This window comes from Lepidothrix coronata, unplaced genomic scaffold (assembly GCF_001604755.1).
Source record: "Lepidothrix coronata isolate B3197 unplaced genomic scaffold, Lepidothrix_coronata-1.0 Scaffold96, whole genome shotgun sequence".
NCBI lineage: Eukaryota > Metazoa > Chordata > Aves > Passeriformes > Pipridae > Lepidothrix > Lepidothrix coronata.
The window spans coordinates 1,147,941-1,175,239 of record NW_016690276.1 but is presented as its reverse complement, the minus strand read 5'-3'; the positions used below and the strand labels follow the sequence as shown (position 1 = coordinate 1,175,239).

General features: G+C 42.0%; 1 protein-coding gene across 2 annotated transcripts in view; it reads left to right on the top strand.

The window, feature by feature from the left end:
- UNC5C (unc-5 netrin receptor C) overlaps positions 1-27,299 on the top strand; it is a 255,164-nt gene that overhangs the window by 194,944 nt on the left and 32,921 nt on the right. For both annotated transcript variants that reach the window (XM_017822256.1, XM_017822255.1), the window contains exons 5-7: positions 9,861-10,041; positions 12,093-12,260; positions 14,076-14,240. In XM_017822256.1, the coding sequence (XP_017677745.1) occupies positions 9,861-10,041; positions 12,093-12,260; positions 14,076-14,240 (514 nt within the window). The remainder of the gene's footprint in view (positions 1-9,860; positions 10,042-12,092; positions 12,261-14,075; positions 14,241-27,299) is intronic.

The window sequence follows — 27,299 nt, the reverse complement described above, 5'->3', positions numbered from 1 at the left end:
AACCACATAGCAGCATAGAGCTTCTCGGAAGGGCAAGAAGGACAAAGACAGAGACGGGCAGGTAAAGCTTTTAAGGCAACACTTACCTGTCCCGCAGATCCACTAGTACATGACAAGCACTAGAGTAGTCTCCGGTTATGGACACTAGGAAAAGAAAAAAAAAAAGTCAAGATCCAAAAGGAAGTTGATGTGTTAAAATACAACCAGCCGCATGGCCAGAGGTCAAATCAAAGTACATCTTGTTTGTTCCCCTGGGACAAAGTAAGGAATTGAGGTCTCTGGGAAAACCAGATCAGCTTCTCTGCAGTCATATACCCCTACCCACCAGCCCCAACCAGCATGGGTGCCAGCTGCACTGTGGCATGCCTCCCCAGTCTCAGTTTTACAGCCAACATCAAGCTGAACTAGCCTAGAGGTTCTGAAACACCTGGGTAAATGTTTTGGCTTTTCCAGTGCATGGCTCAGGAAAGCAGCAGAAGGATCAGCACAGGTGCTCTTGCACTGAGGTTACCACACATAGCTGAGGGGTGAAGAGGCAAACTCACGTATTCCTCGTGTGGCAAAAAAAAAAAAAATATGGATATAAAACCAAGCAGCACCCTGCCCTAGCTCCATGCTTCTCTGCCTTCTGCTTTTCCTCAATGGAGAAAAATAAGATGAAGTGGTGAGATAAGTAGTCTGACCCACCAGCCTCATGCTCAGTGGAAATCAGACAGTTGCAGTTTCCTGGCAGCAACAGAAGCTTCCATTTCAATTCCACTCTTTTCTGTGTGTGCATTTTTCAAACCTAACTGGAGAAGGCAGGAAGGATCCTAATCTGTGATGCTCCAACAGTAATGACAGAGTTATTAGAATTAACCCCTTAGCTCATTTAACTTGTTACTTGAAAGATGCCAGCATCATCTTGCACATGACAAAATACAGTTAGAGACACTAAGTCACATCAAATTAGCTCATTGGGATAGGTTATAGATCAAAAAGCAAATGAGATGTAAGATTGGTTAATATGCCGTAGAGCTGCTAGGCGAACTTTTGCATTGAAATGTGTGATTTGTGGGGCCTTTAGCAGGGGGATAATTGCTTCTTTAATTATAATTGAGGTGTTTCACAGAGTAGTTTAATTGCAGAACAGGGTGTAGCGCACAGTTTGGTGACCCGGTTGGGTTTAAAACTGGATATGATATTTATCCACATTCATGGCTATAATTAGGAACTAGAGCAAGGGGGAAAGCATCACTGAGTCAAGAGGCAGAAAAGGGTGTTTTGCCTAGTCAAGATGACCGTGACACAAACTTTATTCAGCTGCTCTTGCACAGGCAAAGCTGATGGAAGCTGGGGACTTCTCCAAATAGGCTGCATCAGGTGGCTGCTCCATCTAATTGATTATTAAGGTGGCTGCTGTTTGCTTTGTTTCGTGAGAGCCACTTATGTTTTTCAGCAGTTATCCCTTACTTGGGAGTTCATGTATATGCATTTCCATGCAGGTGTGTATCACTGAGACAGTGTTTTACATTCACAGCAGGAAGGTGAGCTCTGAGAGAGAGAAATAGGGGAGTTTGTGGCCATAAAAGCTAATTACCTGAGAAGTGACACTGTTCTTTGCAGTACCTTGCAACATACAGCAGAACCGCCTTCCAGTGTCAGTGGGAGGAAGGGGGGGGGAGACAGGTTTGCATGCAGAAGGAGCACAGCCCAAAATGAATGAGGACTGCTCATCCGTTTTTCCATGGAGAGCCATTGGGTAGGGTCTGGCAATGCAGGTCTGTCCTCAAAAACTCCAGGATAAAGCTCCCTGTAATTGTCAGTGCCTGGTCCCCTATAATTCCATTCCTTTTTACATATATTTTATCCCCCAGTCTACTGGTGGTGGTCGGGACACTCTTCTGCAAAGCATGAGAGGTGGGTTAGAATCTCCTACTTGAAGGATAGGTTGGCATTTGGGTTTTGTGCTTTCCTGGGAAGTAAGCTGACTACTATTAGGTAGTCTTATTTTTACATTTCCTACCAATTCATTTCCACAGTGCAGCAACCCATGTCAAGGTGCACAAGTTTTCTTGTAGAACTGAGTTTTTTGAGACATGAAGTTTCTATGGAATCTACCCCTATACTTTTCCTTTCTAGTGCAGTTCCATTGATGCCAAAGTAAGTGAGGGCAGAGCGTGCTCAGAAGTGAATCAAGTTCATGTATGATTCTGTTCAGGCAAGGATGATCTGTGGGACTGGAGAACAGTCAGATCTCTAGTTTGTCCAGGAAATATTACAATGGGAGATGTTCTACAAGAGCACTGACATACACTTTGCTAGCTTATCATGTTCTCTACAACCCACTTTTTGTGGCAGGGACAGCTCTGGGATTGGCTAGCACAACCTACCTGTCCTTTTCAGAATGTACTCAGAAGGAGCAGTGTTTTATTTTTTTAGTTTTGGAAGATATGCAGTGCGGGACACAGCTTTTAGCTGCACTTTTTTATGCAGATAGATGAGCATATCTCCATACTTAGGGGAAATAGATGAGCATACCTCCCAATTCTCCCCTTAGAAAAGATAGCTCCTCATCCTGGAGATACTATTCTAATCATAATCTCATATGCCTATGAAATTAGTCCATCAGGTCTTACTTTGACACTGAGTGACTTGCTCACTATAGCCAACAGACCTCAGAGGGCCTGAAGTGTGAGAATTACCTCTGTCAGGGCTTTGCAGAGCCCCTGGTTCTTAACAGCACCCTCAGTCACCTGGTGATAGTGTCTGCCTTGGTCAGTTCCTCTGACAGTAACTTCTTCAAAAGCAGTGCTCACCTTAGGCATGAAGAATTATGATGCTCCCATGGTTTCGTGGAGATACTTCCAAAATATTGTCTGCAGAACATGTCAGCTGTCACTCAAGAATTGTTTGATCAGCTTTTCCTGGGTTTTGATCAGGATTTTCCGTGTACTTCTAGACCTGATGCTTTTCTTTTACTATAAAATGTAACCTGGACAAAATCCATTCTGGATTTACAGCTTACAACCTTTTGAAACTGTAGGAGGAGCTGCCTGTATGATAACAGGCACTATGCAGTTTTGAGGTTGAGTGGGAAAGGCATGTCCTTTGGTACTTCAGCCAGCCCCCAAATCCTGTTCCCTTATTGAATTTAATGATCCTGAAAAGCATATAGCTCTGTGCTGCGAAGAGTAAGATCCATCCATCTATCAATCCAATCAAAGGACTGCAGATGTCACTTTGGTAACTCATTTAAGGCTGCTTCCATACAGACCCCCTCAGTTGCTTCTGGGACTGGGGACTCCACATGCCCACATGATGCCAAAAGTGCCAGTCAACATATGAGCTATGGGACCTCCAGTTCAAGCCCTTCGTTCAGGTAGGAAAGGAAGCCCAGAAACTTCTGATGGCCACATAGCAGATGCTATGGTTTTCATTTAATAATGCCATGATCTATGTTGTCCTGACCACCCTTTCAGGGCTCAGTAAATAAATCCAAAACAGACTGAACCTGGGCACTAACCACAGGTGAGCCGAAAACAAATCGTTCTGGCCCCTGCACCCACCTGGGGCTCAGGCATCTCCCATGGCCCCAGCCCGGCCAAAATCCCCCAACCCCCCAGAAGAGCCCGCTATCTACCCTGGCCTTATCCTCCTCCCATGGTGTTACCACAGATCTTTACTCTCACTGCTCACCTGCAACATTCCATACAGGGCTGCCCCGCCCACCCTCCTGTTGGTCTGAGGACCCCCACAGGCCGCCCGATGCTCCTCACCTCCCCCAAAACTCGGACTGGCAAACTTCAATGTACTCCATAGTTCTTCCTCTCATTTCCTACGGGGGCGCAGTTCCCACCGGCAGCCACACGGTGCGCCCCTGTTGGCCGGCGCGTAGTGGTCTTGCGTCTCCTAGAACGCTTCCATCAACGCTGTCTCCGTACAATCCTGGACATCCACTGGTCAGATTATGTGGCTAACACATCAGTTCTGGAACAAGCAGCAATCACAAGTATTGAAGCCGTGCTGCTGAGAACACAGCTGCGTTGGGCAGGGGACGTCTCAAGGATGAAGGACCACCGCCTCCCTAAAATAGTTCTTTATGGTGAACTTGCCACCGGCTGCCGCAAGAGAGGAGCCCCGAAGAGAAGATACAAGGACTCCCTGAAACAACATCTCAGCCTTGGCCATATTGATCACCATAACTGGTCTACTCTGTCCTCCAATCAGGAGGCCTGGAGACACACCATCTATAACGCTGCTGATGCTTTTGAAAAAGCACACAGGATCACTCTTGAGGAGAAAAGGCAATGCAGAAAGAATCGTGCCTTTCAGAATATACCATCTAAGGAGTCTTTTTGCTGTGCCTTGTGCAACCGGACGTGTCTATCTCGTATTGGCCTTTTTAGCCACCAGCGCGCTTGTAACAAACATGGGTAGAGACCTTTCCCAAATCTTCGTTCGTGAAGCTCAGCCATGATGATGATGATGATGACCTATGTTTGAATTTGAGGCTGTATGGAAGAAAGTTCTCCATCTGCTTCTGCCAGTCCACCTTGGCCTTTGAAGTTTATTCTGTGAGGTTTCACTTCCCAGTTGTGCATAAAGAGAACTGTAATGGGGCCAGAGACATCCAGCAGCTGTACATACACCCCATGTAGATTTTAGTACTCAAGCAGAAAGCTGCATATATTTGTGATTAAGGAAGTGTTTCCACAGCAGGAACAACAATTCCTCTTGTTGTCAGCAGAAGCACAATAGCAAAAACTTAACAAAACATTGTGGTGATTTGCATTTGCTGTCTCATTTTCAATGTGTGTTTTTTAGTCGCTCATAGCTGTAATTTCAGTCTCTTTGGAGATCACCTTTTTCTTTGTTTTTTTTTTTAACCTTAAATCTCTTTTCAGTAAATAGTATATAGAGGACAGCATCCCCTTCAACAGCCAGTTGCTGGGGTGAAAGTATACATTTGAAACAAAATCCAAAAATCAAATAACATTCTTCAAATAGGCACTCAAGTCTCAAGGTATCTGGAATAGCTGCTGGTTCGATAGCCTGTATGAAAGCTGCTAAAGCTTTCTCTGTCTCACTTGAACATCTTGTACTGTGTCCAAATCAGTAGCTAGTTGCACAAATGCTTTATTCTTACTGGAATGAGTATGTGTGCCCTTACTACCAATATGGCTTGGGATTCGTGTCTGTTGTTACAATTCAGGTGAAGCAGGGGAGCTGTGATTTCCCTGTGGCTGTTGGAGGCTGTGTGAGCTCAGCAGGGACTGCTGCAAGGCAAGTGATGCCGCTGTGACCAGTTGGCACAGCTGCAGAGAACGCCAACTGCAATGCCGATGTGGATGAGGGACCAGATGGAAAGCAATCCTGCTGCATCAACCAGGCATGGGGAAGGCAGGGGTACAATGTTCTCACTTCCCAGAATTACAAATTGCCTTTTATCAAGGCAAGTCTCTCCCAGCTGTTTGCATTGTTTCTTCTGGAGAATTGCACTGGAGCACTTTGTCTATGTCTGGAGGATAAAAGACTTGTTGTTTTGGGCAGGTGGACCTTGCTCTGAAGATGATTCTAGGGCAGGTTGGTGCAGAGGAGATAATGAGCAACAAGGATCCAGAACTCATACCCTGCTGACTTTGCTCTTGAGATTGTGAGAGGTGTAAGGAATGACTTGTACGATATGGAGGGCAGGACCTAGATGAGCTCCTATTCCTTTTCCATCCTTGGATTTCTTTTGGAACAGATGTGCTTCTGCTCTACCAGTTTCTAAAACAGTCATACATAAGCAAGTGTGCCAAGAGACTTAAGTGCCTAGTAATGCTAGTAACTTAGTATGGCTAAATTTGTGTCAGCAATTAGCCTCCGTAATAGGTTTTCCTGCGTCTGTAATCGCTTGTGTGATTTATGTTCCCTGTGTTCATTTAGTCTGCACAGAAGCCTGTCATGGCTCTGCAAGTCTTTATCTCTGTGTGTGCTGCCTTATTTTGTGCTGCTGCTGGAAACATCCTCTGGCAGCACAGGTTTGGCTGCAGCTCCCAGGTATAGCTGAGGTGGTGATCGGAAGTTTTCTGTTCTTGCCGATGGTCTTGCTTTTCATGTTGGGTGGCATGTGGCAGCTTCCCTCTGTTAATTAGAACAAATGTGCCAATTATGTTAATGTATCTCCCGATACCAATCAGTGAATGATTAGAGACAACACATCTGTCTCTCACTGGGGAACGGGATGACAGAAAGATGCTACAAGGTATGTTGCTGTAAATTACAGTTGCCTTGGACCATGCGCTTTCTCAGCCCGTTACAGGGATGGCTTAGTCTCTTGCAGGCTTGCTTGCCAGCCCATTAGCAGCACTGGATGTGCAGATCCAGCACAGCTGGCAGGAGCTGTGTGCCTCACTGCTCTGCAAGTTGCTTCCAGAGTGCTAAGGAGCTCTGACCAAAAGGTAACTGGCTTCAGGTGTGCTCCAGCTTCTCAGCATCTGCAGTTTCTATGAGTCAAGATTTCATTCACTACTCTCACACCTCAACTGAGTGGGCTTCTTTTGCTAGTCAGTTTGCAAACATATAACAAAAATACTTCTGCAAGTAGAAAACTAACAATAAGAAATGGGGATTTTCTTTCTGCTTTGTTCTAAGAGTTTGTATATAAAAAAAAAAAAATTGCAAATTGTTGTAATTTTCCATACCTGTCATCTCCCATGGGGTACACTTACTTCATCCTTTATGGCATAATTGTTGGCAATTAAATGATTTCTGTTATGATAAAGAAAAACTGATCCCATGCTTTTCCTACATATGCATGCACAGCCATCAGTACATTTATCAATAACAGTTGGAAGGACATGCTTGATTTAATTGAATATGTAGGACTAGATGCCTGTTCAAAAATTGTTATTATAGCCAGTAAATATACATCTTCAATTTTAGGCAAAAGCAACCATCTACTCTAAAACATCTCTAGATATATGAAAAACGGAGGCATGAGGGTGTGATTTGGTATGACCTTGGAGGCTGGCTTTTGTGCACTTTGAAATGTCCATGGATGTCCTGCTGCCCCTCTGTCCATTTGCCTGAAGGGGTACAGGTCTCTAGCATGTAAGTGTCTGATGCCTCATCTACCAGTCTCTATTATTCAGGCAGCAGAATTAAATTCAGGATAAGTTTCTGCATTGAATGAATTAACAGCCTACTTCAGTGAGGGGGCTGAGCCTTGGGGAATGACATGGCATCAAAAGAGATTGTTGCTTTTAGCTTCTGTAATAACAGTTTGCATACTTGTCATTCATAAATCACGCTGTCTCATTCCTCTTTGTTCTCTTCTCTTCTGTGTTCTGTATTTGACGCCTGATTTCTTCCTACTTACGTGACAGAACAACCCTGCTCCTACCTATACTGATTACCTCAAAAAAAAAAAATCAGAAGTTTGGAGGTACTGAGCACTGCAGTCACCTGCACCAGAGAAAATGAGGCTGATAATAATTGAAAATAAGTACCAACAACAGCCTCACTTACATGTTGTAGTGTATTGACTTAGTTACCATTTCTACAAGGACTGAGGGAGAAAACACAACCACTGGAGGGATGTGCTCTTTTTTGTGTTGTTCTACTGATGGCTAAAATGTGTGTGAAAGGAGACTCCTGCTGCGTGTCAAATCATCCATCAGTTCCTCCCTTCAGATTTAACATTGGAGTTTGCAACATTAACAGACATCATAAAAACTTGGATGTCAGAAGACTGAATTAGATTTATTAGAGATATCTTGTGAAAGAGATGGGATTTAGACATGCACACACAGTTCTGATGTACTGGCGGAAAAAAAGAAGCATCCTGTTGTTCTGCAAACTTTTATTCTTAGCAAATTCTGTAGAATTTTGAGACATTAGGTGAAAAGGATCTTTTTCCTAAGAGATTTGGTGTAGAGCCAGAGGCAATATACTGAATTATACAGAGCTGCCTTTTTTTTTTTTTTTGGCAACTTCTGTTTTCATATTATCTTTGGTGTTTTTGCAGGGATGATAGGGAATTTAATGCTTACAGCTTTAATTTTGTCTAATCATTTGAGACCCAGACTGAATATGCATGTGTGTTTTCAGTGGAGAGACAAAGTGTTGCAGAGTACTCAAAAAAGACAACCATGTGCTTGGCCATGGAGCCTTCAGGGTGCCAAAGGCTGCTAGAGTATGTGCTCTGATGGGCATACCAGAAACATTTTAGACTGAGCATTAGACTATGTAGACTGTAGTCCTGTTCTTACTGATGTCCTGGTGTCTTCAACGTGCAGAGGATAGAAAGATTACAGGCAAATTTGAAGGTGGTATGTACGTGGTTCTGGCAGTGCATGTAGCGTCTATTAGACCCCTAGCATAAGTCTGTACTCCATCCCAGAAATAATCAATGACATTAAAACCCAAAAAAGGTGTTTTATTTGTGTGAGAGGCGGTGGTTAAGTGACAGCCTACCACTGGTGAAGATAAGCTCCTGGCTTGTTTTTCATTCTAGAATGCACGCGGACTTGACCTGCAGGTGAGGAAGGAGCTAAATATTGCCATTGACTGAATAGAAATCTGTCTGTCTTGATTATACCTGATACCCATTAGGATTCAAGGAAGGAGGAAGAACAATTTTAGTCATCCTGTCGAGGAAAACCAGGCTATTGACTCAGAGCTTATATCTTCCATGGTGAAACAGGATTGTGGTAGTGACAGACAGTTTTATATCTTTTTTTTCTTTTCCTGTTCCTCACAGACACATGTATCCATTTCCATGGCCCTTTTTACACCCCCAAGTTTAAGCAACACAGTATTGACAGTTGACTGCCACCTACTGCAGGGATGTGCTGTGGGAAAGGGGGGTTTAAATCAAGCCTTCACTGAAGCAATGGCTTTACATTCACTAAGGTGTACACCTTTGGAAGCAGCTCACACCTGATATACTTCCACCCAAACTGGGGTAGGGGAGCTGGAGCTACTTAATCCAGGGCTAAAGAGGGGGGCTGGGTGGTGGGGACCTATAATCCAAGCTCACATCTGCCAGCACTGGTCTTACAGCATTGGACTGGCTTTGTCCAGGCATGAATTGAGCCTTCTGTCTTGAGCACCAGGAGAGGTCATTCGTTTTCTCACCATGGATTGGGGCAGTCTGTACAGCTGTCTCAGGTGGGGAGCAGGTTCTTGGTTGCTTTTGGGGTACATCAATGCTTGGGTAGTTCCTCAAATGTCTTTAGAAAAGTGAGGTTTGTGAAAGCAGGTCTTGGCAGCTAGCACCTCACAAGTCTGGCAGGCTGGTTGTGTTTATGTTTTTCCTCCTTTAATTAAGTCCTGGACACAGGCTGAAGTGATCCAGTGACACAAAGACCGAGCTTTGATCCATCCAGGGCCCAGTCCTGTCTTGTCCTTCAGAACATAACAGTTGAAATGAAAACGAGCTACTGGATTTGCAGCCAAATTATATTAAGAGCAGCTCACTGCCATCAGCTGGGATATAACAGGGTGGGTTTTTTTAGGAAGGCAGTAAAGAGAACATTGTCTAGATTAAAAATCATGGGTGGGCTTTTTTTGTTGTTTTGTTTGTTTGTTTGTTTTGTTTTGTGTTTTGGTTTTTGTTTTTTGTTTTTGTGTAGATAAGGAAATTATGCTTTATTAAAATAAAATGTAGCTTATATAAGTAAAAAAGGAAAAATAAGCACTGATGTCCTTGTGATTTCTTGGTAACTGTCTCTGTTTTGTTTAATTCTAATTGCAGCAAGACAATAACACGTATGTACATGTGAGTGCATGTGTACTTAAAAGCAATGTAATCATAGATACTGTGCCTGTCCAATTGTGGTGTGACTTGGTGCTGACTTACTACCTCCCCTCTGGCTCTTTGAAACCCCAAGGTGGAGTGGCTGAAGAATGAAGAGGTTATTGATCCTGTGGAAGACCGAAATTTTTACATCACGATTGATCACAACTTGATCATCAAGCAAGCCCGGCTTTCTGACACAGCCAATTACACCTGTGTTGCAAAAAACATTGTGGCCAAAAGGAAAAGCACCACAGCGACTGTGATTGTCTATGGTAAGTGGTGCCTTGTCCCATTGCAAATGGATGGATGCACACTCAAAGCGAGAGGAGCGGGAGGAGGATGCAAAATGCGTGTGTGCAACTCTGATTGTGGTCAGTCTGGGCTGCCTGTGCTGCCTGTTGACTTGCAGACATGTTAAGGGACTGCAGTCAGGGTTCATTACTGAAAATATCAGAAGTACAGGTCTGATGGCTTGGCTTATTGGTGACAGGAAATGGTGGCACACACACAACCAGCTACCTCATGAAGAGCAGGCATTTTTTTTCCCCTTGCTGTAACACATGCCGGCTGGATACAGCAAGGAGCCACGAGGGCACATTCTCCAACAGGAGTGTCCAAGGCATTGCTTACTACCACCACAGTTCACGTTCTTAGTGATACTTTTCAGAAATGAGTGAAACTGATGGGAAGTTCGTGCTCCCAGATACTGGTAAGAGTGTCAGAGCTCATCACAACCCTCCATCTTCTTATATTTATTTAAATAAGCTTCTTTTTGGTGTCTGCTGCCAAAACATACCCTGACATCAGGGGCAAAGTAACAAAGCATTCTGGGACTGCAGTTCAGAGGCGCACAGCCTAGTTTAAAAATAAACGTCAGGGGAGTACAAAGCATGGGATAGCATCTACAGTGTCTGCATGTGTCTGCATCCACAGTCCTGATATAACTGAGGCTGGTCATGCTTTGGCTGTGGAGGGGCCAGATGAGATGCCCTTCTAGGGTCTCTTCCAGCCTGTGTTGCGCTGCAGCTCTGCCCTACCAGGTTGAGCCTTTGCCCCTGCAGAGTTACTGCCCCAAATGCATCCCAGGTGGGGGTATCCACCAGAACAAAACCTGCTCTGATGATGTGCCAGCTGACTGAACTGGTGTTCCTTACAATCAGCTTAATTATAGGATAGACAAGTAGGAAAAAATCCCTATGATTATCCCTAATATTCATTTCATATTCAGGGTAGCAGTTAGATTTAATTGTAAGCAGTTGCTTCCCCGAAGTTACAATGAAGGCCTTTTAGTTCAGTTTTTATAGAAAACTGACTGAATTGAGTTGATTAGCAGTGGTTGTGATATTGAGGAATGGACCATGCAAGAGCTCCATGTTTTGTAACTGTGATGAATGCAGAAACATAAAGATGTAGGCAACTCCTCCTCATACATATACAGATTTTTTTTTTCAACAGTACATTCAAGAGACATGTGTAGGGCAGTAGCATTTTTATGGGTTTTGCTACCAGAGCTGCTTAAGGGTTGTATCATATCACAAACATTTGGGTTTAGAGAATCTGAGCACTTAGTATGTTACCCATACACTGGCAGTGACATTCTTATGTAGAGCAGCATAGCTCCTTCTTCATCTATTCCTCTATCCCAGAAAATGAGGTGAGTGAAACGGAGAGTCAGCATAAATATCTTTCCAGAGATAAATATCTTCCCAAAGTCAATTAAAAAAATGCATTTAGTGTTAGTTCACTCTGAACAGCTTAAATATCTGTTAGGGAAGTGCTGAGACATTCATATGCACCAGCTAGGTCCACAGAGGGATGAGTGAAGTTGTCCTGTCATCCTGAAATCACCGTCTTCAAAGAAAGGAAGAGAAAATTATCAATATCTAATCAAAGCATGAGGGTGTCTCAGCATACATAGGTGATGGGTTCATCTGAGCATGAGCAGGAGTGCAGGTTGTCTCCGTTTGGAAAGTGCTGCAGCTTTCAGAGCATAGGCTTCTGGCTGTTAGAGCTGTGTGTGCTCTCTGAATCTGCAGGGATTTTGATCATACATACTCCATCAGGAGCTTAAGGCTGGTCAGGTCAGTTTTCAGAGTAAGGTTGGTCACCTGCCAGCCCTAATTGTCATCAAATGGTGCTTTTCATTTGGCATCAGCATTTCTTCAAATTTTTACAGTGACTTCTGGCATACATTTGGCATGTTGGAGGCATGGGTTTTGTCTGTTCAGCGTTGCTTCTCGTGCTGTTCCCAGCCATCACTGTGGGCTTTGGGCTGACCAAGCTGGCCTGATTATGGGATCATACTCTCCCTCTTGCTTTTCAGTGAACGGAGGCTGGTCTACCTGGACTGAGTGGTCAGTGTGTAACAGCCGATGCGGGAGAGGCTTCCAGAAGCGCACGAGGACCTGCACCAACCCTGCCCCACTCAACGGTGGTGCCTTCTGCGAGGGCCAGAGCGTTCAGAAAATAGCTTGCACCACTCTGTGTCCAGGTTCAGTATCAACAGCACACAGCCCTAGATAAATTGTTTGTCTGTCATCAGTCATTTCAGGAGAATACTATGAGTTACAAAAGCCTGCCTCTCATTATTAATAAATCCAACATTTCAGGGGATGAATATGAAATTGTATTACATAAGTAGATAAAATAGTGAGCACATCATATCAAGCAGCATGGGTTTCAGCCCTACTTTTGCATGCTGCTTACACTGGTGTCTCAGCCCTCATAATTCAGGGGATTTGGGGAACATTCAGAGTTTCAAATTGTAGGAGATAATGCTTGAAAGCTCTGGAAAAGGATTGGAATTTGAATATAGAAAGGAACTGCGATGTAAATATATTTGCAATGTCTGTTCAGTCCAGCTGTCTCAGCAACTGAAGCATCTGGGATGTGGATGTGTGCTGGTTTAGGAGTTAACCAGCAGGGGTAATGAACCCAACTCAAAGGAGAGATTATAAAGTCAGAATAACAATTTATTAAAATAATACAGTAAGTACAATCATACAAACAAACAATTGGTCTTAACCCACAAAACCCACATGTACAACCCGGTACCCTGGGGCATGAACAAAGTGGTGTTCCCTGGGCCCCACTTGAGTCCAAAGTAAAGGGAGAGGGGAAAAACCTGCTGGTGGGAGAGCTGTTGCAGTCTGGTCAGAAGCGGTGATTGCAGTCCAGCTGAGGTTGAGAGCGACGAGCTGCAGTCTTCCTTCTGGATCCCACGAGTGGTAGAAAGGTTCTGAAACTCCAGGTTTATATATTCTCCAGTTCAGGCAGGAATGGTCAGTACTTCCCTCAGGGAGTTCCATAAAAGGTAAGAGCATCCTCCTATCTCACAGGCCTCTTAACACCTAGTTTATAGCCTGAGGAGTCAGGCTCTTATGGGCAGAGGGTGCGAATAGTCTATTGACAACAGTTTCTGGGAAATGGCATGGAGGGCTATAGAATACACAGTTTTGGGTTACACCCATACCATGATGAACTGCTCTCAGCTGTGCTAACTAGGACAGGATGTTAAATTTGAGGCACATGTTTACCTGACTTCAAATACAAAGACATTTATTCTGGAAAGAGATGTGTATCCATACCTTTAAAAGGTATTTAAATGTAAACTTCTGAAAAATAGGAAATTGCTTCAGGACACACCAGGTAGTTGGTACTTATCTGTGACAAAGTTCTGCCCCTACTGTGCAGTGCTTTCCTCCTTCTACAGACCCACTCAAATCAATGTCAGTAAGGTCATCTTGAGCTTGTTAAGTTTGGCCATCCAGCTCTGTCACAAGAACAATTTCACATTTTGTTCTTCACCTGTTCGATTTAGTGCTTTTGAAAGTCATTTGCAGGATGTTGAAAGGCACTAAACACATTCTTGATTCTGCTCATGTGAAATAGTTTGGTACCTCTAGATATTTCTTTTAATAGGGAGTATTTAACATTAAATATCTTCCTACTAAAGAAGAATTTTTGGACCAGTTTAATCTCTGTGTTAAAAAATGCCAAAAATTAAAATAAAATCACAGATTCCTGAGTTGTTGCTTGTACACTTTGAACACAGATAAACTAGTTAGAAGTTTATATAAAGGGGAAGAAAGACCAGAAATGAGGTCAGGGCAGAGAGAAAGGAGAGGTGGGGGTGAATGTGTATTTACATGACAGAAGTAGAACTTAGAGAAGAGCAGGCTGATGATCCCTCTGCCTTGCCAGAGATGGCCAGGACTTGCAGGCTGGCTTGTGCCAATGTGTGCATTGCTCTTGCTTGGTCTCACTTCTGCGTACACCCTAACAAGTTGTTCTTTCCTTCTGTCAGTGGATGGCAAGTGGACATCCTGGAGCAAGTGGTCCACCTGTGGCACGGAGTGTACTCACTGGCGCCGGAGGGAGTGCACGGCCCCAGCGCCAAAGAACGGGGGGAAGGACTGTGAGGGGCTGGTGCTGCAGTCCAAGAACTGCACTGACGGGCTCTGCATGCAGGGTAAGTGCCACTGTGACCTCTCTGGAGTCTGGGATATATATGACCACAGAGAAACCAGAAATAGCTGCAGAACAGTATCAATGACCTAAAGTCACAGAATCATTTGTAAAAGAAATGAGTTAATCCGGTTCTCACCAGTCTGGGCAACCCACTATTTTTGCCTGAAGATGAATGTAATGCTGTCTGAGGTATACGAAGTTGAACAGTGAAGAATTAGGAAGAGTCTTCTCCCCCCGGTCTCCCCACCAAACAGTCTTCCTGTCTATACAGGTGCAGCATCTGTCCAGAGAAGTTTGGCAGTGACTCTTACAGCAATGTAAATGGAAAAAAAAGAGCATTTAGGGCAAAGTCAGCATTTTTAAAGAGTAAACTTGGCCAAGCAGATCAGCTTGTGGCTTCTTAATATCAGGAATGGTGGGTGCACGTGTTTCTACATATAATAGTTATGTGCTTTTTTTGGATTTCAAGTGCCCTGTGGTAGGAGGTAGGCTGTATCTAGGCAGTACCAGTGCAAACTTCATGTATAGTCATCATCATGGTGCAGCCTCGTTAAGATCAGCTCTAGCACTGAAGTCTATTCTGCCTGCACCTGTTTATGCCATGGTCCTGCCTTTGTGACTAATAGGAGAGAGAAGTAAAAAAAAAAAGCAGGTTTTAAGTGTGATTCTGACATATACTGATGAACAATTAATCTGCTCTGCACCCCATCCCTTCTCAAAAATGAGGTGTTCTTTGGGCTGATGGTGCATCAAGACTCCCTTTCACATTTCATTAGCACAATAACCTGAGTCAAAATCATCACATACACATCTCTCCTGTTCCTTCATCCCATCTCGCTACAGTACTTCTCTGTCAAGCTTCAGCTCTCTGTTATCCAAGGAGTCGTGGCTGTAACTATTCAATATCTGTGTGTCCTGATCATAAAATGCTTTGGGTTCTCTCATAAAAAAGGAGTTAAGAATTTTTATTCTCTGAGGCAGGTTACTTTTGACTGAAATAGTCACAATGACAGAAAAGTGACACTACTAACTAATACATAGGTCTGCCCCTTGAATAATTACTATATAAGATGGCTACTATGCTGGCAGTGATCTCTGAGCTACCCTATGGCACAGCATAGCCACTTGCTCTGGGGTTTCCCAGAGTTACAAATAGCTTCCTCAGTGTGGCTCATACAAATACTTCCATCATGTTAAAAACTATTAGTCAGTGTCAGCAGCCTATGAAGCTGTAATGCCGCAAAAAATCTCTTTTTATGGGGAAAATGGAAAGGTGAAATTTAGAGCTCCTCTCTTTTTCATTTCTAAAGATAGAAAAAAAAAATAAAAATCCATCCATGTCTTACTATATAACACTTTTATTGTGGGGAAGCTAGCATACCCCTAGCTCCAGCACTGTTAATAAGTCATTATGGTAAATTAGGAAGAAAAGATACATTTCCCTATACAGAAGAGCTCTTCACTATCAGATTATATTGAGACAGGTGTATGTCATCTTTGTGTGTGTGCATAAAGAGAGCCATTTAAGCAGAAGTCTTGTGGAAAAGTAGATATAATAGTACAGCAGAATAAAAGCCCTGTAGGGATCTCGTTTATCTGTTGATGGTATATTGCATTTTATTTGTGAAAGTGGATGCTGAGTATAAAGCAGAGGTCTTCAGCAGGAGAGAGGGTGAAACTGTTGTGAATCCTATTCTGCTTCATATATATGTATATAAAAAATGATAATGAAAAATATGCAGTCATATAATGACCTGCTTAGCTCCAGGGGCCGTGGTAATCCTTCAGTGTTGGAATTTAATGGCAGTGTTTTAATGGTGTCTTTATACTCGCGGGGTTTCATATACCTGTAAAACTTACAGTCCTGCTCCCCGATCCATCACTGCTGAGAAGATTGATTTGCCGTACTTGGTGGCAATGTGCCTGCTGCTCTCTCTCTCTCCCCCCCACCCTTTTTTTTTATTTCTCCTTCTCAGTTTATGCGCAATCAATCTGAATACTTACATTTTTGCCCATGTGGATTTAGGTTCATAGAAAGTCTACCTGCTGAGCCAGGAAGACACACAGGACTCCTTTCATTCCTAAAACAACATGCCTCTTTCCATATTATTTGAGGCTTTTGGGGACTGGCCAGGAACTGACATTTCTCCTAGGCTGGGAACCTGTGGATCCACAGCAGACTTTTCCAATGCCTTCATGCCACTGGGTCTGACATGGCACATGTGGCATGGAGGAAGCTACAGCCACCTTTTTTTCTGTGGCCATAGCCCTCAGGGAGATGTGTTGGCCAGCTGCTTACATGCCCCATAGTCAAATCCTGCTCCTAGATGCCCCGGTGCTGCCTCCTGACTATCAGTCTTTAGTGAGAGCTTGAAGGTTGACACGGGGGGTGTAGTTGGGGTCAAAGAATTAGTAGACAGAGCCTCTTACAAGGAGTCAGTAGCCTGTTGCTTTGACAAAAACTCGCTTGTAAATATATACCTTTATATAGCTGCACGTAAAAGATATGCTGGAAAATGCTGGATTGAATGAGTCTAATTTACAAGCCCTTTCTCTTCCAGTCTATTATTCACTTCAGTAGCATCAGCTGGATAGATCAATAAGCTCTTTCATCAGACTGCTCCTGCTCCAGCAAAGAGCAGAAGTCTGCACAACTATTGATTTCTGTGGGGATAAAAACTGTGGAGCTTTCTCCATCCCTTGTAATTATAGTATTTTACACCCAAAGCTGTAGTTTGTGCTTACCACTAACTGTGGCATTTCTCATGCAACTCGGCTGTCACATTTATTCAGACTAATGATCTTGCTAGTATACACATACACTCCCTTATCCGGTAGTTAGTATTTTTCTGTGAACATGAAGGGACGAATAGTCGTTAAACTAGAGAGCCTGCAGAGACACAGCAGGCTGAATTGAAAAGGAAAAGCAGATGTAGTGAAAATTTAGGGTGGTCATTGCTATTTTAAGTTTCCAAATACACAATATTGCCTAGCAGGTCCATTATAACAATTCCATAATTCCCATAATAGCATTAATATGATCTTCTGGAACAAAATATGCTGTAGGTGTAAGAAGAATTGGCTGGTTACCACCCACGGTAGTTGCATTATTGCCTCCATAGTTGCATTATTTCCCATTTGATGTACGAGTTCAGTGCAAGGAACAACACTTTTAAAGGCATGCACTGCATCTCACAGGGGATTGCTATAAACTGAAGCACTGCAATTAGCCTTTCACTCATCCTACCTAATGACTTTGGTGGGTGTTCTGTGTAAAGAATAAGAAAGCAAAGCATTCCCCTGCTGGCTCAAACTTCAGCACAATTAGTTCCCTTCGCTAGGTCACAAATATTTTTAAAGCAACATACAAGTGGAAGTGTTTGGCTGGACTCAGTCTGGAATGACTGCTAGTTCATTTGTGTGGTACAAAGCAGATGCTACAAGTCCCTGGCAGGCCAAGTTCTGCTTTGCATTATGTGTAAAATGCTGCTGGTAGTCAGGAAGAGGTGGACCCTATGAGAAGACTTAGCTGTACTGCATGGTTATGTTGAAGGCTTGTTACCTGAGTTGTGACATGCAGCTGTCATGCTCAGAGCCTGTCACCTATATCCTCTCTGTTGAGGATCTGAAGTGACAGTGTTCAGATCTATATTGTCCCTGTCCTGAATGTATAAGTACAGCAAGTCCGTAGGTGTGAGGTTGGTGCCTGCTGGGCTTTTGGTCTTTTCTGAAATCTTGCCTGGGATGTGTAGGGTTGGCACTAGCACAGTCAGGAAGATAACCAGTGCCCCTTCTTCAGCTCACTCTTGGCTTTAGTCGACCACTGTGGCTTTTCATAAAAGGCTGGCTAAGTTGTGCTTTCAGTTTTTTCCAAAACACAGGACTAGCTGTCTTATAGCAACAAGCAAGATAATAGTGAAGCACATATTGTTCCTTGAGGGCTATGGATTATAAAGTTACGTAAATAGTATTGTTTCTTTGTGTAGTAAAATTGTTTATTTTATAGTGTCATAATACGGAATAAAGATCCATCATTTAATAGGGCCAGAAAGAAACTCCCACTTGTGAATCATTGTGTCAATGTGGACTTTTCCTTTGTTGCTTGAGCATGAAAAGACTGAGATGTGCTATTGTCATTTATAGAATGGAAGAAAAGATTCAAAACATCTTTGTCTGTTGTTAATCTGGACTAATCTGAATCACTTTGGTGATCACTTTCTCTCCCTGCACGTAGCTTAACTGCTTGGAAACTCAAATAGCGGATGTGCCGCTTGAGAAAAAGATGCCTATACCATGGTGAAGATGTTATTATCAGCCTAATAATTCCATTCCTTTTAAAAAAAGGCTTCCTTCTAGTCAAGAGTGAATTGATGTGAAATGGTGACGGCAAATCTGTATTTGCTGAGCACTCTGAAATCCTTGTCTGAAAGGCAGTATGTTCATAAGGTTCCCTCTTGCAATGATAGTGCCTAAGCGTGTGAAAAAGATGCAGTTTATCCTGCTCTTGTGTGAAATGGCTAAATGCTGCCCTTTTCCAGTCTCATCTCTGTTTATACACAGATCTTGAGTGGAAGGCAAGGTTATCCTGATACTACCATCTCTTTCTTCCCAAAACATAAATATTCTGCACATGCCTTGCTTGTTTAATGTAACATGTCAGAACCTCTGATGGAATAAGTATTTGTTTCCCTTTTTGGCTTGATTTGAAAGCAGGCATTCAGGGAAGAATTACAGGGCAGAGCAGCTTGATCAGGACCACAGGTCCACCAGAGCAGATTAGTATGCAAAGAGCAGGGGGATGTTTTCCAGACTCCAGAAGGCAAGCAGAACTCTCCCAAGGGAGACTGCAACAGAAGCCCATGTGTGCAGAGGAATGAAATAAAACCTTTTATTAAGAGCATGTTGGTCAAGAGAACTTCTAATACGTTCAGTCTGTCAGCATAATGATGTAGCCACCTGCCTGTTTTGCCCTTACAGGGGCTGCTCATTCATTTGAAGAAGGCATCTCATTTTTCCTAGAAGAAGTTTTCTGTAATATTGTTGTTTGATATGAGTAAAGAGATGTGTTATTCTGTTTTCAACCCAACTACTATGTAATGGTGTAGCAGCCAAGGGAATTTATGCACACATCTCAGAGTCATGACTCATCTCTTTTATTATAGTAACATGAGAAATCCCCAGTTGAGAAGCATCCATGCTCCGGTGGGCCCTCTGCAACTGAGAGCTCTTGCCTAGAAAACCAACTGCTCAAAACAGATAGAAGTGTTGAGAGAAGATAGAAGAGCAGAGCAGAGCCACAGGCAGAACCCAAGGCACTGAAATCACTGTGTCTTCACCCCGGTTAGTTTAGAAAAAGCCACCTCCATATTATTTTTAATGAAAGTCAAGTGCTGTAGGATCTCTAGGCTGTTTTCAAAAATCTGAACTAATCAAAAATATTATAGCCATGAAGAGAGAAGGAAAAAAAAGCAACCTTGTCCATCTACAATTTTCATTCTTCTTAATTTTCTTAGGCTTTCTTTTATTCTTCCTGTTCCTCTGCACGTTAAGAAACTCAAAATGTTACCGAGATAGATGAAAGGAAAATGTAAATCTTATGACGAAGTCTAACTGATACATTATTTTAATTGTAGAAGAAAACCACCCCATGCAGTGACAGTGATGTATGTTTATATTTTCCTTATCATATACAAAGGTGGGTATATTTCATGATTTTTGCTTTCCTGTCAGGTTGTCAGGCAGAGCAAAGTTACATGAGTTTCCCAAGGCTCATCACAGAGTAAGTAAAAGGATCAGAAGTAAAATTCAGTGCTCTCTATTTCTATATCTGGACTAAAAAAATTATTGGCAGCATCCTTAAATGAAAACTTATGCTGGGGAAGGAAGTTTCTATAGTTTGAGAGACAAACATTGAGCTGATCAGCTGATTCTGGAGTCTCTGGGATTTTTGAGGTTATAAACTGGGGAATGCAAGTTACCTTACGTGTGAGCTTACAAACCTGCCAAAGATTTTGATACCTGTTCTGTGTGGATAACTCATGCTTTCCATAAGCCTTTTTTTCCAGCATTCCCCTCTCCTGTGTACCCTTCCAACTGTCCCTTCACTCAACTAGCTGTTTGCCATATGTCCTCTCTTCAGCGCTGCCCCATGTCCTTATTTCAGCTCTTGTCCAGCTCCTACTGCAAAACAAAGTGAATCCCAGGAAGTCAATTTAGCATTCAGTCATTGCAAGAGTGGAATTTGCAAATACATAATCTAGCAAATTTCCATGCTAGGCATGTGTTTACTTTTGCTGTCAAATATTCATAACAAACCCAATGTTAAGGTCCTGTGCTTCTAAGATACTAAAGACTGACATAAGATTTAACCAAAAGGTCAAAGTCCTTAACTCCAAAAGATTGCATAATGTCAAACTTGGATATTCTAATCCACATCAAATTTTAGCAACAAGTTATCTTTCTCTTTCAACTTCCCCTGCTCCCATATAGATGACATGTGTGTTTAAACTCAGGCAAGACCTTTTTAACAATATTAACAAATTTCAGGATCTAATTTAAAACGAAAACATAATTGCAGTCTTAATTATAGAATATCATAAACTCCATTCAAGGAGAGAACAAGAGAGTCTCCCCATTTAACTTACCCGCTCAGGAAAGATCTGAGATAATACCCAAGTAAATAAAGAGTCACAAACCCTCAAGCTCCCTATTTATTAGCCCACTTTGAACATGCCAATAATTAGTCCTTCAGAAAGAAAATAAATTGCAGTGCATTATCTCTGGGATGTCTGAAATCATATCTGACCTTCAGCATCATTACTGCAGATGTGAAGGTCTTTCTTTAGAATAGAAAATATAAGAAGGAGCTGGGCACATTGTGTCTTAAAGGTTTTTGCAGCTCCACAGATTTTGTTGGTTTGTTTTATTGTTTTTTTTTAAATTTTTTAACCACTAAAAAAAAAGGTATAACGTATCACATCTTCTTGTTTTCCTGGGAAATAGCAAGGGGGAGAAACAATTAACAGCAATTACAAGTCATATATTATTGTTAATATTTCTCCTATGGTAAATCTGCATTAGCAACATGTTAAGTGAACATGAAGCCTTGGCACTAAGCAGTCAGAATATGGAGTTTACTCTAAGGTTGCTCTTGTACCATTAACTCTGCTCCTTTATAGAAAACAGTACTGGAAGCATGTGCAGCCTCTGGACAGTAGAACTTGCACAAAGTGGTTTAAAACTCCTGAATGTCAAGTTAAATCCCTAAATTCCTTCTCCTAAGATAGCTGTTTGTCCATCATAGATGGACTTGGTGGAAGCCTATAGCATTGCAGTGCATCTGAATGAACATTTTGAAAGCCCTTGAAAGTCTTTTTTGGAAGCTTTGAGTCTTTGCACACTGTATTGATCATCTATAATTTCCTTTAAAAATAATGAAGAAACTCAAGCAAGCTGGTGATAGCTGTAGCATTGCTGAGAGGTGATGGTGAATGAGGTAAGACAGAAGGAGACAGAAGATGGAAACAGGATTAGTAGTGCAAGGTCACAACCACAGCACTGCAAACACTGCATGGGCATATGACTTTTTTTCTTCTTTGTTTCAAAACCCTCTCTTTATAGTGGAATTCAGAATGTAGAATTGATGAATGTCTGTTCTCATGAATGCAAAAAAGTCTAAAATTGGGCTGGCTTTGAATTAAGAATGGCATTTTAAAGGAAAAGGGAGATAAGGTGAATTCCTAGAATCTGGAATTTGTAAACACTAATATATACTTTTTTTTTTTAGCTCATTGAGTTCAATTGAACTAAAAAATCAACAACAAAAAAATTATTAGGATCCTTAACACAATGTTATTCAAACTTCTCAGGATAATTTCTGATACTGAGACTGATTATAGAGAATTTCAGCAAAATCCAAATATTTTAAATAAAATTCTGAGCTACTGGAGCTAGGCAAAAGAGGAGGCTAATTGAATTAATGCTGAAAGAAGACATCATCTTGGGAATTAAGAACAGAAGCAATTGGGTGCATGTTATCTGGGACTGATATGGAAAAAATTACCAGCTTGATGGCTTTGAGTTATTAAATACTGGAATTCATCTGATTTATAAACAGCAAACAGCATCTGATGTATAAACAGCAAAACAAAGGATTGTTTTAGTAAACTCTCATGTCACAATGTATACACCACACACCTACTTTAAATGCTCTAAGAATAGGTTTCTTCAAATTTTAGGCATCCACATGTGAGAATTAGTCTCTGTTTATCTGTCTATCATAGCTCTGTGATTCAGAGCCTGTTGCCAGCAAGAGCTTATTCCCACTTCAGTGTCACTACACTGGATAAACCCATCAAAGCAGAAAAAGAAAGGCAGCAGTTGAATGCCTTTGTGCCTTCTTCTTTTCTCATAGGTGATTTAAGAGCATTGACTTTGGAGCCAAAAGGGGGGGGGGGGAAAGTGCTGTAACAACGTATTATGCTCAACCTGTTGAGTTCTTTGCAACAGGATGTTACTGAGACATGTCATGTGGCTAGGCTTTCAGAAAGGCCATGGAATTACGTGACCTCAGCTCTTTCTGAAACTACTACAGAGAGGGTAGAGAGAGTTTATAGATTAGAAGCAAGTGGTGCCAGATTAAAAAAATGATTTTTTGAAGAAACTAGCATTTATGGTATGCTTTATGCAATCTTCACTTTATTAACTGAAAGTGCATGTCTCCAGTTCTCTCTGGTCTTGATACAGTCTCAAACTATGTATCATTAAGTATTACCTCAGCTAACGGTATAAAACTATTTCTTTGCAGCATAATTGTAAATATTTTTGAAAATATGACCCAAATTGTATAAGCCCTAGTAAATAAGTGCCCAGAAAGATCGTCTTCAGCTACTTCACTGTCTTGCCTAGATAGCTGCTGAAGAGAAGAAAAATAGATAGGGAAAATACAGATTAAAAACTGGGATTTTTTCTTTGTCTCTTATGTGAATATTTTATTTTCTACAAGCAACAGGGTAAAACCTTTTCATAATCTGATCAATTCACTTCAAAGTTGGTATCCATTAATACAAATTCAGCATGACTAGAAAGCTAGCAAAGTCTATTAAGGACCAAAAAAGGGATCCAGTTACAAAGTTCCCTCTGCATGAAACCATGACCTAGTGTTCTATACTTAAGGGATAAAAGTTGTCTTTAAAATATGCACGTTCGCAGGCCTAGGCAGTTGTATGCCCATGGCTCTCTAGGTAATATCAAACATGGGATTTCAGAATTCCCATGTCATGATACTGAGTTCCCAGGCTGAGCACCATGTGTGTGTGTATATGCCCATGAATGTACTGAGGAGAAGATTCTTCCCCAGTGGAAGAAAAAGAGCTTAGAAAAGTTGTTTTGGTGACTCTTTGGTGACATTCTGTGAAATGTCAATCTAAAGGGAGTCAGTGTGATAATTTCTGCACAGGTATCTTTTATAGGTCTGAGATTCTCTTTTCCCAAATGCTTTATTTTACCTCAACTTGCCAAGTTGAGTTTATTATGAGAAGGTTTATCCACTCCTCTCAAAGAAAATTGCAGCAGATGAACTCGTGCTATAGAAAGGCTCAGCCTACTTGTTTGTCAAAGCTAAGCCTGAAAGCAGATGAATCCACACAGGGCCATTCAGCACCAGAGACCTACTGTTGTGTCTCCTGTGGCCTCTGGCACACATGTATTTCCAGGACACCAGAACAAGACATGTGGGACCAGAATGCTCAGGCTAGACTTCCAGTGTTTGGGGATCATCTGCCTTCACAAGCTGCACCAAACTAATTAAATGAGCTTCACAATCTACTTAGTTAAATGGTCACAATTTCCAAAATCAGTGGCAAGTGTAACTGATGCTTAAATTGAGTTAAACTAAATTGATAAAAAGCTGCTGAACTCTTTTCTATATAACAACATTGGGTTGGTTTATTTTTCCAGTACAATCTGACATATTCACCCTTCTTCACTTTTCTCCGGTGTGTTGCATCATTATAAAGGTGCTTAAATTGCTCTTCTCGTGCTTTCTAGAAAGAAAATAGGCAATATCTACATAAAGCACCTTTGTAATGATGCATCTGCATTTGTACAAAGGATTTGTGCCAGCATAATTAATTTAGTTAAAAAAAGCCCACCTTTAACACTTAACAGAAGCACTTCCACAGGAACGATAAATGTATTTTCAAACCTAAATTGGAATATAAAGTAGAATGCATGGAGAAACATCAACTTAACTAAAGGCTTTTTAATGAATGCATTTACCATGCAATTACAGTGGTTCAATTTTGGTGTGTTAACCTGAACCTCCCACTGATTCTCCAGATAGGGGAGGTACTTGTACAATGAGGGAAACAAATACCCACTTTTGGTAAGCATCCCACTTTGAGAGCCTCAAACAGTAGGCACTATGCAAGCATAAAGTATGATTATTACTATTTTACTCATTCAACAGTAAGTTGCACAACAAAATAGCAGAAGTGCCTTTGAAAATATACATTTCCCAATGAACTGTAGGAAGAAGTTTAAATTACTTTTCTCAAAGAAAGTAGCTCACTGTGAAACCAGCTGTTCTGAGTATGAGCCAGCAGCCTCAGCAGGCTCTTCCTAGAGTCAAACCCACCAGCACCTTTCTAAATTCGTCATTAAAAATGTTGATCATCCTGGTAGAAGTCCCTTAGGTATTTGCCAAGCAGTGCTTAGTACAAGAAAGGGGAAAAAAAGAAAAAAATGCACAAGAAAAAGATCTCTTTTCACTGCAATTACTTTGAAGAGAGGAGGGAAGTCATTCTTCATTATTTCAGTTACTAATCCCATCAGGTTTGTATCATTATCTGATGAAAATGTCCTTTTTCATTGTCTGAAGGCATAGTCAAGAGGGACCAGTGTGACAGCTGACTTTCTATAGGAAAAGCCTGTGCTCTTTTGCTGGGATCCTGGCAACAAGCCTGCATCCTGCCCATTACCTCCTGCTCATTGCTGCAAGCCTCCCCCTTACCACTGCCACTGCAATGCCCACTCCCTTTTGGAAGAGTGACAAAGGAGTGCTTAAAACTAATTTTTTTCTAAAAAGTCCCACCAAAATTGCAAGTATCAGTCTGTAGTTGCCATGTTTGAGGGATCTTCAACAGTCATGCTTAATTTACAAGTGAAGATGGAGCTGTCTGAAGCCAGCAAATGTCTGGTGTTGCCAGCTTGGAAACCCAAGGGAAGTTCTCTGCTAGCTTCAACCAGGGGAGTCTGCTCACATTCTGTGAGCAAACAGGGTTGTATATGCCTCAGCATAGCTTGTGTAGTGCCATCACCCCAACAAGGACTTGCACGAGTGGCCACCTATCGATTTATAGCCAGATGGATCAACTGGGACTCCTGGGTCTCAACAAAAAATTGATGTGCCTATGACTCAGACATATGGCATCTCACTTAGCAGCCCATAACCTTTCCACCTCTGCCATGCTTTCCTTCTGTGTAAAAACCACATATTTCGGGCTGACAGTGTGTCCTTGCAGACACTTTTACAAGCCAGGCTGTTTGCATGGAAGCAGCTGGATGGAGTTGGGTGCTTGGTTCAACTTGCAGCAGACGTAGAAGAATAAAATCAAGATCGCTTTACATGTTAATTTGTGAAGCTAATAAACGCAGCAAGCAGAATCCTTACCTCTTCCTTCTGTTTCAACAGATGCATCAGTAAATTTATGCACAAAACATTTCTGTAGAAGAAATTGGTGTCACTCTTATGTAGCTGCAAGGATGCTTTCCATAGTTATCAGTAAGAAAATCTGTGCAAACTTGTAAGACACAAATATGTATTTGTGACAAACAGGGTCTATGGAGAGGTTGCAGCGAGGTAGATTTCTTTTAGAATATTTGAGGACCACAGTTGTTTACTTTGCTGAAAAAACTTGAATTTGAATTTCCATTTTCCTGTGAGGAAAGAATGCTTTCAGTAACATCACAGCTAATCCAGGTGGTGCAATCTTTTGTGCCTGTCGAGTTTCAGTTGCTGGATCACTTCAGACATGGCAGGAATGACACACAACCTTGCAAATGTTGATGCATAACATAAAACTTACTATCTGAAATGCAAAGGAGAGAAGAATAACCTCTCCTTTTCAGCTCTGCACAGGTGAGCTGAAGCTCCATGGGTGATGCAGAGCCAGAGGACATGTGCTGCCCCGTGCCAGCTTCCGCATGAACATGCTGGGGCACATGAAGTGCAGGGCGATATCCTCAGCTTTCCCAGTGGATTTGAGTATGACGCAAAAAGATATTCAGAGCCTAAATTCCACTTTGTCCTTGTGCCTTATATTTCCCGCTGCGTGTCCCTTGGTCTCTCCAGAGACATCTTGCCAAAGGAAATACTGGGCATAAGTCTATAGCTGAAATTTCATCTGGGGAGCAAGTGGGGAGTAATTAATAATGAATAATGTAAATTCATGCCCAGACTTGCTGAGCACTCACTGAAGCCCTCAGAAGTTACTCACCTGACTTTTTATGGCAAATACCTCAAGTACACCAGTAGTAAGTAAAGAGCAGTTATTAATGAAAGATTGTGTATGCGTGTTGAGAGTACACATTGGTGAACTTGCCTCAAAGAATCAAAGAAATTAATGTGAAGACTTCAAATTCCTAAAAGCAATTGTAAGGCTGGAATCCTTACTGTGAAATAAAGTTTTAAATAGATATTACAGGCAATATATTCTGTCCCATGATGCCTCAATAAAAAAACATCACCATCAAAAAACAGCTGGTTTTGCTCTGATATTTCAGTGAAGGTAGCGTTTATGTGATAATTAATGTCTGGAAACTTTGAAGGGAGGTATGTCCATACCTGTGATTGGGATAGACTATGTCTTCATTAGCAAAAAATGCAGCCAAGCAACAAGAGATATGTAGAGCACAACAGATGCTGAGCACCCAAGCTCAGTGGCTGTGGGAACTGGGGATTGTTACTCCAGTCTGCCTTTAATGTGGTCCTGTGTGCTAGGCACACACCAGGAGTGCGTTTTTCCAGTTTTGTTTCACCTGCAGGGAGTCCCCAGCTGTG